The 13,368-nt window shown below is 53.1% G+C and overlaps 4 protein-coding genes; 1 reads left to right on the top strand and 3 right to left on the bottom strand.

Annotated features, from left to right (window-relative positions):
* Positions 1 to 2,741: 2,741 nt before the first annotated feature.
* On the bottom strand, positions 2,742 to 4,038 carry RCC_03095 (uncharacterized protein; the record flags this gene model as incomplete). XM_023768387.1 has 5 exons in its annotated part: positions 2,742 to 2,783; positions 2,988 to 3,086; positions 3,152 to 3,577; positions 3,783 to 3,916; positions 3,984 to 4,038. 5 exons carry the CDS (start codon positions 4,036 to 4,038, stop codon positions 2,742 to 2,744), a joined length of 756 nt encoding a protein of 251 aa, XP_023624155.1.
* A 738-nt stretch (positions 4,039 to 4,776) lies between these two features.
* Positions 4,777 to 5,386, bottom strand: RCC_03096 (uncharacterized protein; the record flags this gene model as incomplete). XM_023768388.1 has 2 exons in its annotated part: positions 4,777 to 5,274; positions 5,330 to 5,386. The coding sequence occupies 2 exons, from the start codon at positions 5,384 to 5,386 to the stop codon at positions 4,777 to 4,779; spliced, it is 555 nt and encodes a 184-aa protein (XP_023624156.1).
* A 701-nt stretch (positions 5,387 to 6,087) lies between these two features.
* RCC_03097 (related to transcriptional corepressor Cyc8) lies at positions 6,088 to 8,921 on the bottom strand (the record flags this gene model as incomplete). XM_023768389.1 has 5 exons in its annotated part: positions 6,088 to 7,557; positions 7,612 to 7,856; positions 7,910 to 8,066; positions 8,119 to 8,211; positions 8,262 to 8,921. 5 exons carry the CDS (start codon positions 8,919 to 8,921, stop codon positions 6,088 to 6,090), a joined length of 2,625 nt encoding a protein of 874 aa, XP_023624157.1.
* A 3,014-nt stretch (positions 8,922 to 11,935) lies between these two features.
* RCC_03098 (related to Biphenyl-2,3-diol 1,2-dioxygenase 2) lies at positions 11,936 to 12,535 on the top strand (the record flags this gene model as incomplete). Its single annotated transcript, XM_023768390.1, has 1 exon — positions 11,936 to 12,535. The coding sequence occupies one exon, from the start codon at positions 11,936 to 11,938 to the stop codon at positions 12,533 to 12,535; it is 600 nt and encodes a 199-aa protein (XP_023624158.1).
* Positions 12,536 to 13,368: the final 833 nt, after the last annotated feature.

Here is a 13,368-nt window from a genome sequence, read left to right on the forward strand (position 1 = left end):
TCTGGCAAACGCTTCATTCACGCGACCACGACGTGGGGACCATGCGAGCATGCGAGCATGCGTCCAATCGCCMCAGCACCGTAATTCGCTTGCCGTTGGACTTTGACGCCGCTTTTGCGATGATCTGCCAAGGATGTTGGCATTCGTGTGCGCCTTTAATAATCTGCCCACCAATTACGCGGCGAGACCGACGGCGATCCTCCGCCCGCCTTATCTACAGCGGCTTCTGGAATCTCAGCGACGCCTGGTGACTAGTGCCCTGCATGTGGCTGCACCTTGTCACCAAACCTTCGGCAGCATAGTGTTCAAGACTAGCGTTGCTTAAAACAATGGAGCAATTATTTCCAACGGAGTACATCCTCTCTGGGACGTCGGCCGTGCAAGCAGAGAGAGAGAGAGGCGTCCGGGGATGCGAGCTGGCAACCAAGCGGCAGGTTATCACGGAGATCATTGAATCCTTCCAAGACCGGAGCGGAGGAGGATGATGCATGATGCGTCACCATCGACGAACTCGCTCCGCCGTCTGTTCCATTTGGTATCGGCGCCGACCGTCCCTCAAGGATATCCTCCCCTTGGATGGTCAAAGTGCCGGCGCATCCTCATCAACCAGCCGACGAATTGCAGCCGCATACTCACTCGTGAGGCCTCCACCCCGCTTTTGGCGAGCGGACGATCTTTCACAGTGGAGCATCTGCGGCCTGCCTGACCTCGAGTTCGCGCATGCGCCTTGATTCCAATCTAGAACATGCTTCTATACAGCTGTGGGTCATCGACGCACCCTCGAGATATGCTCGAGGAATCAGTAGATACCATAGATTAACGTCTCGGCTCGCCTTGCAAGACGAATCATCACTCCTCCATGGGGAAAAGGAGTCGATCTTCCGCCGACGCACGTCAAGCAGACTCCTGTTCCCACTGATAGTATTCAGGTGCGATGAATCGAGGGCGGCTTCTAAGTGGTGGAAGCTTTATAAACCGCAGATAGCCACATCTACGGAGCCGAAGGCGCCTCGCCTTGTTGAGCATGGTGGATTTCATTCAACCGGACCAACGAGTCGCGCGGATTGTTTTTCTCGCGTAGCGACTCAGGAAGACGAAGCACGCCAGCTGTCACAGCTTCTGCTAACCCCATGAAGACGCATCACTGCAAGGTCCTATAGGGCCGCAAGGCGAGACATTTGCATTGACGCCATACGGTAGGTTATTAGCTAAGGAAGCATTTGGCGCTCATACGGAATACACCAGAGCACATGCCGTTGCTGCTCTGGCAAACCAATGAGCAAATCCGACTCGAGGATAAGGTAAATGACCATACTATATCGCTTGATAGATCCATGCTCGACCCGTCGGACGCATGTGCTCGGAAGTGTCCCCGGCCCTGGCCCTGGCCCTGGCTACGGCCTTTGTGATTTTTTTCCCTGCGAGAATTTCAAAAGTCGCCGTATTTCCAAACGGGATTGCTAGTTTGGGAGAAACTGCGGTGATGGAGTGGCCACGCCGCTAATTGTAATTAATTCTAGACACCGACGACTGTACGTCCATGCAAGTGCCGCTTTGCACGCTGCCCGGTATAGTTTCACATGGTCGGTCCATGGTCTCGGCACAGTGTACCCGAGACATGTAACTTACCCATACAGTATGCTTCTCAAATCGGCCACCAGTGCGTCCTCGAAATTCGAAGCGCCATCACGTTCGTGATGTTCATCGGTTCGATGAGGATGTCCGACTTGAAATTCGACGTCTCCACACCCCGGAGTCTCGGCCTCTTCGCGAATCTGCTGTGCTACAATACAATGCAGCTCACGCTCAACGAGACGGAGTGTCCTCAGCAGCATGGCCACGCAACCTCGTAAGCGTGATTGTTGAGCAAGCCGGCAATAATATCGCAAGCTGTGAACGTTGATCTTGCCCACCACGCTTCTGCTTCCTCGCCAATTTTGGTGTGTGTAATAAATATCCTCAGCTTTCATCCTTGACGATGTSATCGGGTACCTCATTGCAGTCGCTCGCTCGGTTCACGTCTGCTTGGGGGGGCGCTTTTAACCGCCGCGCTGGAATACTATGGATGTGCTTCAAAGTATCCACACCACCAGCAGCAGCTACCGACAGAGCGGCGACCAATAATTTACTCAATCCCGACCCTCCTCCTCCTCCTTCGGAACTTCCGGGCGCCCGTTCCTGTGTTTCCCGCATCGAGGATGCACAATGGAAGAACATGCTCCGAATGCCCTGGGATGGGATGGGATGAGCTCCGGCGCGCACTGCCTCCGAGACGGATTCGACACGAACCGGTGATCGCGTGGGACAACCTACAGCCTGCACATGAAAAGTTGGCCCCTCTACGATATGAACACTAGCGTCATAGACATGGCAAGCATATCTCATGGCTGCTTTCGTACTCTTCGTCTATGAATGAATGCAGGTTGTTTTAGCCGGCCATAATGGCTAACTAAGTGCATTCATCCGATGTGCCTTCTTTTTGCTGAATAGCTTTTGAATGGCAAGAAACGAGAGTGCTAATTTCAAAGATGACCGAGGAATTACTCGATTGATTCAGGTATCAAATCGAGAACTGAACTGTATGTACCTCGCTATGCTCGCGATGGATGGCTTTGCATCCATATCAAGTGGTCATACAAGAACGAACCTCCGAAAGTGTAGGCTGAGTTCGCTTGTGGATAATTGGATAAATGATCGAGGTGTTGTGCTTTGCTTATGAGTCTTGCACTCATATGAGTGTTCTAGAACTTCTCCTGTGCTGGGCGCAGATCGAGCTCATGTGTCTAGAACAGAAAACGTTAGCGACCGGACAGCAAACGTTGCGGGGTCTGAAGGGAAAGCATTCGTTGTTTGTTCGCGACCAATAAATAGTAAGGTATGCCGAGGACAGCTGCAGGTACACCTGTCTGAAGGCCTGGAGGATCCATAGCCATCCATTCTTTGACATGACAGGAGTCAACATGACGAGCCTGGTGAGTTCTACTTACCCATAGAGTTGGATGTTGGTTGGCAAGCCATAGATATGTCTGACCCACAGCTTCTGCCGCAATATGTTTCCCAGACTTCGTTTCCTCAGAGTCCGCATCCTGTAAAATGGGCATCAGTCTATATGCTCGCCGTGAAAAAACAACGGTCAAAAGGGCCCACGTACGGAAATCCGTCCATTCGCAATAGCATGAGCCACATGAATACCTTTACTACTCATCTCTCTCGCAAGAGCCTGCGCCAACTGTCGAACACTACTTCTCGAGGCTCCATAGCTCCCAAACTCGGCATTGCATCGAAGTGCACCGAGCGTGCCGGTAAAGAGAAGAGTACCCTTCTTCTCGCCACCTTCTGCAAGACTCTTCTCCCCATGATCTTCAAAGAACCGCTTGATGGCTTCTTGCGAGAAGACCATCGCCCCACCCACGTAGGATTCCAGTGGCTCCATGAAATCTTCAAAGGTTTCTTCCATGAAGGGCTTCTTGCTGCTGCTCTTGATGGAGTATATAGCAACTTTGAGCTTCAGGCCTGCGAAGCTCTCATTCTTTTTGATGTCTGCGAAAGCCTTCCTCAAGTTGTCCGGGTTGGTATCCTGTAATGGATGAAAAGTGTTAGTAGAGGTTTCCTCATGTTTGATGAGGTGACAAGACGCTGCGGATTCGTTCGAAGACGGCCTGATTCTGCAGGAAGATCAATATTCAACATGACTTCGTCTTGCAGCGCAGATACTGCTTATCAGTTCATGGACACGATCCAGCTCCGTTTGATCTTCCTTTTCGACGATATGACTGACGTACGGTTGGAAAAGCTTCAATCACAGCTCCAGGGGTTTGAGTCCGCAAAGTCTTGACAAGATCGTTCAGGGGCTCTGGTCGCCTTGCTAGAAGGGCAACAGCGAGGTTTCCATCGCGAGTCAAAACACGGGCAATGCCTTGTCATCAAAGGTTAGCGAAAAACTGAGCACACCCTCAAAAGAGGCAGAGATAGATGGTACCTACCGGCTCCTGTTGTTGGACCAGCACCAATCAAGATCGCTAGGCCGTTGGGTGCCATTTTCTGATGTGTCTATTATTCCTGAATATTATTGGAAGTGGAATGAGTAACACAAAGGTATATACAAGTCGAGACGCATTCGAACACTACTCCCGTCTTCCTTATGTCTGGAGCCGGACGCTAGCGGTTACGTCAGTGATACTTTTACGCTGTGTGATGATCGTGGTAAGTGACGTCAGTGATAGATACTTTTACGCTGTAGTTGGATTGAGAGTGAATATCTGCGGGTCTTGGCATTTTTTAGCCCCGCTAGCGCCTGTCAGATGCTTCTGAGGTCGGTTACCATAACGAACTCAAGGTTTTTTTTTTGCAGAGGAGGCAGATGGCCTGGAACCCATCTCCTAACGAGTGAAAAAGGTGTGGGTAGAGTCTTCACCAACGGGTTCAAGCCCGAGTCAAATGGCCAGAAGAGGATAAGAAGAACTTCGCCAGACCCGCTGTTACAGGTCACGGTCGACTTTACACTGTTTTGCACGTCGTACTACTCACTGTGTATGAGATTTTTGCACGTCGTACTACTATGTATAATCTCATTCAAGGCCTGCATGGATGATTTTTCGAACGGAAAAAGTTCATTTGCTTGTTACTTGGGCAATCGTCGAGGCAGAGTTTATCCAGTATCTATCGGGCTCCCCCACTGCTGTCTTGGTTTTGGGACAATCGAATTAAGTACTCAAGTCGAACTGGTACAGAGCTACCGCCTTCTATAACTGCCAGGTTCATAATACATCGTTACGCTCACAGAGCAACCATCATTAAACCTCCCGCCATCATCAGGGCACCAGCTACGGGTCCAGAGGTCATCATTGCCGCAGCTCCGGTGCTCGAGTCGGTCGTAGACTGGGGGCTGCTTTGGGGTGATGACTCGGTACCTGCCATTGCAGAAGAAGTCATAGTGTCGGATGTTGTCGTCTCGGCGGGAGAAGATGACATGGCCGAGGAGGTCATCATTGTGTCGGTCGGGGTTGCACTTTCCATTGAAGTCATATCGTTGCTCACGATCACGGTGGTGCCTTGGGAGGAGCCAGCATTACCAGCCATGGGCAGCTGGCTGAAAGGAACAGGAGTCTGGCCAGCCGCGCAGCTACTTCCTCCGAAGTTGAAGCTGGAGCCGGAGCCGCCCGTACAGCAGACGAGGTTCGAAATGTCGCTTGTATCTATGCCTTTTCCGTCGCTGGTGATCACGTCTCCGTCACAGCAGCGATCAGCAGTAACGGCTCCGCTTTCGCATCCACCCTGAAATCGTGGTTAGCCGCAAAGTCTATGCGTAGGGAGCATGATATACACTTACAGACTGCCCGAAAGCGAAGCTTAGCAGGGGAAACACGAGGAATAATGAAGCGTGCATCGTTGATAAATCTTGTGGCTTGATGTCTTTGAGAGAATTCGATGGTAAGGATTGTGACGGGACATAGTGTGGGCAGATTGCAGGTTATATATTACCATGTCGAAGTCGCACGGCCCCTGACATCTCATCCATCGTCAGGCCCGTCGTGGCTGTTGAGGCGTAACAGATGTCTTGGCTATAAGAGTCCGAGCGGCGAATGAATTCAATGGGGAACCTGGAGACTTGGAGGCCTTGAAAATCTTTACTGTAGACAGTAATCCGAGTGAGGGCGGATTGAATAGCCAAGCCTCCACAACGTGGGACGCCTAACGCCTTGTCAATGCTCTGGGGCGCCTGAGCTTGGCATCGGGAGGTTTCTCCTCTTCAATTGCTGTCCTAGAGACACGTGGAGCCATCGTAAGGTAGCAGAGCGAGGTATTAATGGTGCTTTTACAAAGTGTATTAACGACCAGCAAGCGAACGGGTCCACGTCCCGAGGGCAGACTTGCGAGGCTTACTCGCAAGCCTCGTTCGTCTTCCACGGCACGCTGGACCATGATGCTGGGAAGAGCTTTGGACGAAATGGTAAATGCATTTGTTTAAAACTGCTATGCTGCTATATGCACAAATATTGAAGCAGTTCGCCGGGGAGTCCATGGGGCGAATGGACTCAACCAGACGATTCGTAAATTTTACCGCCCAGCGCTAAAACATTGTATTCGTCAAGTCTGTTGCTCAGAGGTCCCGTTGGCAGGCGGGGCTGGGGCTACACCGTTGACTGGCTTCGGAGTATTCCTCCGGCTTTCCTGCTTCGTCGTGGAGTTTTTCTCATCACCGCTGTCATCATAGTTCTCGTCAACTTCCATCTTCCTAGCAGCAGGCTCGTATACTGGAGTTGGCTGCGGCTGTGGCTGTGGCTGTGGTGCAGCAACTGGGCGCGGCTCCTCCTGTGGAGGGGCAGACATTCGCGGAGACTGATTGGTGATCGACTGCATGGATGGGAGAGAGGGCGGGTGATGAGCCGCCTCAGAGGGATGGTAGGCGGACGAAGGCCTTGCCTCGTSGACCCGCCGCATCTCAGATGGGCTACGAATGGGAGGAGTCGCCATTTTCTCCGAAGGCGAGACACGATGAAGCTTAATCTCATCAAGCCTCGAGCGGCTTTCATCTGTGGTAGCCTTTTTGGAAGAGCCCGCGTTCGGTTCATCTTCCCATTCACGGAGTCGCTTTGGCGCCGCGCTGGGTGGCCTTTCTTCCCTTTCACGTGCTGCAGCATCGGCGGCAGTCTGAGCAGAGGAAGGAGGTGGCGCACCACTTGCAATGCTTGGTGCCGCTGTGTTCGGGTGGTGCTCGTACGGCGCGCGAGGATACTGGCTACCTCCAGGGGATGGAGCGGGGTTACCCACGAGAGGTCTTATTTCAGGTGGGTTGTCCTGCGGCCGGGCGAAGGGTGGTAGCGCAGACTGGGGTCCAGGAGTAGACATGCCATTATGTGGCGGCGGCGGCGGCGGGCCATTGAGCTGTTGTGATGCAAATGATGGACGCCCTGCTTCTTGCTGGTGTGGATGTGGCTGATGAGGTGGCATCGGCTGTTGATGAGGTGGACCGGGTTGGAATGGCGCAGGTGCGGAGTGCTGACCTTTGGGCGATGGCGAGAGGCCTCTATGCGGAGGTGGTGGTGGGCGCTGAGGTTGATCTTGGTAAGAGCGAGATGCAGGCGGACTTGGCTGTCTTGGTGGCTGCTGCTGTTGAGCCTGTGGAGGAGGAGGCGGCTGCTGTTGCTGCTGCTGCTGCTGCTGYTGTTGTTGCTGCTGAGGTGGCAGGCRATCGCGCTGCTCATAAGGGTTCACCGGCTGAGGTTGCATTTGTGGATTCTGCAGCTCAGCGAGACGGCTACCTCCCCAATTGTTGCCGGGGGCGAGTGGGGGCGGTGCAGGTCCAGCAGGTGGTGGGTTCTGGGAGTGAGCACCCCATTGAGGGCCGGGAGGACCACCTCCAAGAGCACCGGGCTGATAAGCTTGCGGATGTACATCCTGAGGCAGTGGAGCGTTGCCTGAGTTTGGCAGACCAGTGGTCGGCTGCCCCTTGAGGAGAGCCAGACGGGCTTTGATGTGAACATTGGTAGGGTCCAGGTCAGCAGCTCTYGAGTAGGCGTCGAGTGCATCGCTGGTTTGATTGTTGCACGATTCGTACTATGACGTTTGTTAGCAAACTGCATCATAACAAAGCGTATGCGGACAACGTACCAGTGTGCCAAGATCGTACCAGACCTCTGAGATATTTGGATTCAGTCGAATAGCACGGGAGTAGGCGTCCAGGGCGTCCCGGTACTGGTTAATCTGGTAGTAGAGCACACCGATGGAGCACCAAAAGGTCGGATTCCGGCCATCGCGATAGACGGCCTGTTGGTATGCTTCATACGCCTTGGGATACTTCTGCTGTGACATGTAGCATCGGCCGAGCAGGTACCAACTTTGTGCATCCGTTTGGTCTGGGCCCGGGGTTAGACAAGCATCACATTGGACAGATTTATGGAACACGTACCAGAATTGACAGACTTCTCCAGATACTCGATTGCTTGCTCTTGGCTGTTGAAGCTCGTACTTTGTTGGTGGTGTAGCCAACCAAGTTGCTGCAACACCTTGGCGTGAGTTGGGTCACGCTCGAGGACACGAGTGTACGCTGCCTTGGCAGACTCGTACTGTTGCAATATTAGCAGGTGACCTTYGGTTACCGAGCAGCGCTACACTGACATCCTTTTGTTGCTCGTGCACGTGGCCGATCTGGAACCAAATGTCTTCCTCACTAAGAGGACGAGGCGGATCATTCACGATGTAGCGGAAACACTGGCGACGGTTAGCAATTTTCTCGCGACATGATCGTCATGACCTCTCACCTCAAGACTTTGCGAAAACTTTTGCTGCTGTTTGTAGATGATTCCCAATCGGAAGTAAATCTCGTTGGCTTTTTCAAAGTTAGGCTCCATTCGCATCACTTGCGAGAATGCCTCCTCTGCGTGCTCCAAAGATCCGTACCGATCGTACAGTATTCCTATACCATACCACAGCTTTGGCTCTTTAGGGTCTGGCAGATGGTACAAGGCCTGTTGATACGCCGAGTATGCCTGTTGCAAATCGTCCATCATCAAATAGCAGTGGCCCAGACTGCTCCAGACCTCTCCGTTGGTTGGCTCAACCTTGAGAATCTGCCTGAGAAACTCCACGGCGTCCGTGAAACGATCTTTGGAGCGCAGAATGCATGAGATGGCCAACATGGCAGGCACCGACCACTGATTGAAGCTCATGGCGCGTTCGTATGATGCAGTCGCTCCATCCAACTCTCCCATCACTTCGGAAAGCTGGCCGATTTGCAGCCACATTTGCTCGTTCGCGGCGGCAAGATATTGAGTCGCGGGCTTGTTCTGCGGTGGTTGCTGCATGGGCATGGGACCGTTGGGCGGTGGTGGCCCTGGACCTGGTCCAGGTCCAGGACGCACTGGCGCGCCATAGTGATGTTGGTGGGCGAGAGGGCCCGTCGGCGATTGTTGGGTTGCCATAATTATGGGCGTAGGGTTAGATGATGGCGGAACTGTGAACGTCAGCACTGAGCAACGCGAGCGCAACGCAATGGGGTCGGGAGCATGAGCATACCTCCGCCGCGACAGCGACCCAAACACCGAAATAGGAAAGTACACGAATGCGATGTAAAGCAGAACGAAGGAAATCAAGCAGTTGGGAAGAAAGATGAGGGTGGAACACGCGTTGCGTTGGGAAAGCGCTGGAAGTCTCGAGCGCGCAGCAGTTCTTGAGGGAGACGAAGCAGAGAGGGTGGGAAATGGCCGAGATGGGGATTTAACGTGTGGGTAAGGTGGAATAGCGAGCTGAGCAGGGGTGTGTAGGTGAGAGAGGCGGGTCCATGCGAGACGATGGCTTTGATAGGTTGCAAGAAACAGTGCGTCCCGAGCGATCGTAGCAGCACGCACACACGCGGGGAGAGCCGCTAGAGTCAGCCCGTGTATAGGTTGAACTCTATTACTCCTCCTCCAGTGATGATGATGGTTTCTGCTCACGACTACAAACTTTGGCCTTAGTGAGATGGGGAACCGATCTAAAGTCCTTCACTTGTTCCTGTAGCTTTCCTACCTCCAAATCCACCYACAAATGATGTTRGATCTTCAGATGTGGCTTGCCGGCATTAGCCTTAGTTGCGTGGTGCCAAGCAAATGTGGCAGCGGTAGAAACGCCGTTAAGCGCAGGACATTGTACCGAACGTTTGTTCCAGCGTCGATACTCATCTGAAGACCGCTTGATCAATAGCACTTTATTTTTTGGTCAGACACTGTGCATGTAGACTCAGAAGCCATTGTAGCCGAGGCCTCGCGAGGTTTTCGTCTTATGCGGGACTGCATTGCATCTGGATCGGCGGCGTTGTCCAGTTGCATGTCAACGGTCAGCTGCATGATAGTGAGCCACAAGCCTCCATTCCGATCGACGCGGCTTCGTCACGCCATAAGGAAGCGTCTTGATGGTTCAGCCATGCTCTGCAACGCTCTCAATGGCAAGCGCAGATGGATGTAGAGCTGTGCGAGCGGATATCTGTGCATTCGTCGACGCAGGGCATACCTGCCCACTGCCTCTGCCTCCGAACTTCCGGTACAAACCCCCGAAAGCCAATTCCCGTAAATGAATGATCCCGCCCAGCAAGCTACAGCAGAATGCGATCGTGAAAACGGGAGCGCATCGTTGGAGTGTTACGAGCGGCCTGGTGACAACTGCTAGAATCTTCTGACCCTGCCTTAAGGCGACTGTTTGCGAAAACGGCCAGTCAAGTAAGGTGAGCCGAAACTTGGAACGGCTCGATAGGGTGTACAAACTTGTAAGGTACTCTGCCTTAGGTTGTCTCAGAAGGAGAGTCAAAACCCCTGGCCAGATGTCTCGCGAATCTACCTGCGCCTCGGAGCTGGCATCCAAGCACATTCCTCCACGCGGACCGAACGCGGGCGGCACAGCGGCACCATCAAGGCGTGTTGCCCACATCTGGCGCTAGCCCGATTAGACTCCGAGGCTGGGTTTTTCTTCTAGGGCACTGCCCGGCTGTGGAGACGAGGCGCSGTCACACCTGCTGCTGCAGCTGGGTTGTTGCAGCCGGCCGTGTGAGAGCACCTTTCTGCGTGGTAACGCGCTCTTTGACAAGACTGCTGCTCGCCATCGGGATGCGGGAATGTACCTTGTGCCTCGTCAAATTGCGCCCCAGGCTAGCTTGCGTTCGTCTCGCACCTCCTGTCGTGAGCTCCAGGGCTGTTTCGACTGGGATCCGCCCGAGCCGAGACCGAGAAGTGCTTTTGCTTGCAACGTGCGCCAGGCAGCCCGGGTTGGAAGCTAGGGCGGAAAGCTTCTTGATCGGTGTGGTGACGCTGCCAGCCGGCCCAGCCAGCCACCCTGCTGTGGAGTACCTTACCGGGCTGCAAGGTGGGTACAAAATCAGCGCAGGCAACGGGAACATGGCAGTTCACGAGACGGTTTGAACCAAGTACCAAAGACGGGGAGCAGGAACGGCACGCAGAAGCCTCGAGGCCACAGCGGCGACGAAGATTCATGGCTAATTTTGACGTCGGCTTCAATCGTTGTTGTATTATGATTACATCCTTGCTGCCATCGGTCCTTGTCGTTACCAAGAAGTCAGATGGTGTAAAAGTCATGGCGCACATCGTGCGACCCACCTCGATCCCCCAGCAGGGTTGGCCGTCAGGCCAGCCACGTGGAATGTCTTCTTGTGGACACTCCCAACGAAGACACTTCACCACATTTCTTGACGCATTGCAGTGCTACGTTGCAGATTGCACTGGCCTTTGGATTGGCCGACGATCTCGCTTGCCCGTCATCTCAGGGCATGGCGTTCCACAATGATGTGTTGGGACGACAAGCTGTCATCCTGATCTTCGATGGATGCCCATTGTTTCATGTCTACCTCTGCGGTGCTACAGCAACTTGCGCTGTTCATGCATTCTAAAGTATCCCGGGGAAATGACCGTTCCATAAACTTATGCAAATGCAGATTATTCCTCAGCTCATCCGGTTTCGTCTACTCTGATTAGCCTGGCGAAGCAGTGCTTTCGTCTGTGGCTATCCACATGAGATGACCGTGATCCTAGCCGATCATACTGAGCAGGGAGAGTACAAGGGATGGACGAAGATGAGCACCCATCACACCCTGCGAAGATTATTGGAGACATACACCCACAAGCATGCAATGACGAGACACAATAGACACAGGAACCGTGGTGAAAAGTTTGCCGGACGTGAAAGGCCTGTAAGTACCGTCAGCCGTGCGAAAGAGTCGAGAATTGTATGTTATCGACTGTGACAGCATCAACCATGCAATACAGGTGATGCTCCTCGGTCAAGTCTTAAGATCGTCTCACAACTACCCAAAGTGTATACAGGTACCTACTTTAGCCCCGCTCCGACAAGGACAAGGCTCCATCATAGCATCCCATCTCATCGTCTCCAAAAACCTCAGCTCATCTGATCACTCATCTTTCTGCTTTCTCACCGCCGTTCCAAGAGCAACATGGCTACCTCTACGGAAGACGAATTTGATAAACCTAGCAGCAAGGTCATCAGCCCTTCGGCGCTTGCACACGTCGTCTTCCGCACAGCCAACTACCAGCCAATGGTCGACTTCTACCTGACCTTCCTCGGCGGCCATGTCACCCATGGTAATCAATTCATAACTTTTATAACATACGATGAAGAACACCATCGTGTCGCAATTGTGACGTTGCCCGACACCGGACCAAGAGAACCGAAAAGCAGCGGATTGAGGCACGTCGCTTTTACGTTTCCAACACTTCGCGATCTTCTGCTCGCATATCGACAGCGCAAAGGTCGCGGGATCGAGCCTTTCTGGACCGTAAACCATGGGGTGACGACCAGTCTCTACTACCGAGATCCCGACGGAAATATGATTGAAACGCAAGTGGACAATTTCGATACCACCGAAGAGGCGAATGCGTTCATGGCCACTCCAGCTTTCGCGGAGAATCCCATCGGAACTGACTTTGATGTCGAAGAACTGATCGCCAGGCTCAGAAGCGGCGAAGATGAGGCCTCTTTGAAGAAACCAGTGGAAAGTGGCGCTAGAGGACCGGTCGACGTAGATAGCATGTAACTATTGTAGCATATTCAATGCATAATTCAATACCAGACATATGTGCAATCGACTATTGATGGAGGTCCCTCACGTCACGTCATCTTTTTGCAGATGCACCCGACCTTGGCCCGTGCTGTTGGCGGGTGAGGCGTTCAGTTGCAAGTGTTTGTGGCTCATCCAAAGCACTGGCAGGACCGAGCGTCAACACGAATTTCGTGCTTACCTTATCCACTGATCAATCACCTTTGCGATGTCTTTGAATGGCAATAGCCCAGCGGCGGCGACGAACTCAGCATTGGAGTCTTCAGGCCAATCCTGCAGTCGTTACCGTGAACAGGATTCATTTGGTGCTGTTCCTCATCTAATCAAAATTCGAGATCACATCAGGGAGAAAATGGTGCTCGGCCTATGGTCGAGCACATCTATGATATGTGGGAGAGGTATTGTATCACAGAGCAGGTATGCTTGGCGGCTTCAAATTCGACAATTTCCAGGTCCCAAAGCGTACCTATCTACGGAGAGCAGTCAACATGGACCGGACACTCTCGCACGCCACGATATTCCGGCTGGTTCGTYGCCCCTCTTGATCCATCCATGCCCCAGGAACCAAGTCTGAGTAATATCCCGAGATCATGGCACCAGCTCCTCCAAGGAAGCCGTGGGAGCATGCGGACCCATCAAGCACCAACATAGAGGACATCCGACGCCAGGCGAATCGAGAGTATGGACCGAATATACGTGACAGGTGTCTTGACGCAAAGCGCCCATGAGAGACCATCTGACAGGACCAGTGGACTATCAGGACCAGTGGACTATCAGGACCAGTGGACTATCAGGACCAGTGGACTATC

The sequence above is a fragment of the Ramularia collo-cygni genome (assembly GCF_900074925.1).
Source record: "Ramularia collo-cygni strain URUG2 genome assembly, contig: RCC_scaffold03, whole genome shotgun sequence".
Lineage (NCBI taxonomy): Eukaryota > Fungi > Ascomycota > Dothideomycetes > Mycosphaerellales > Mycosphaerellaceae > Ramularia > Ramularia collo-cygni.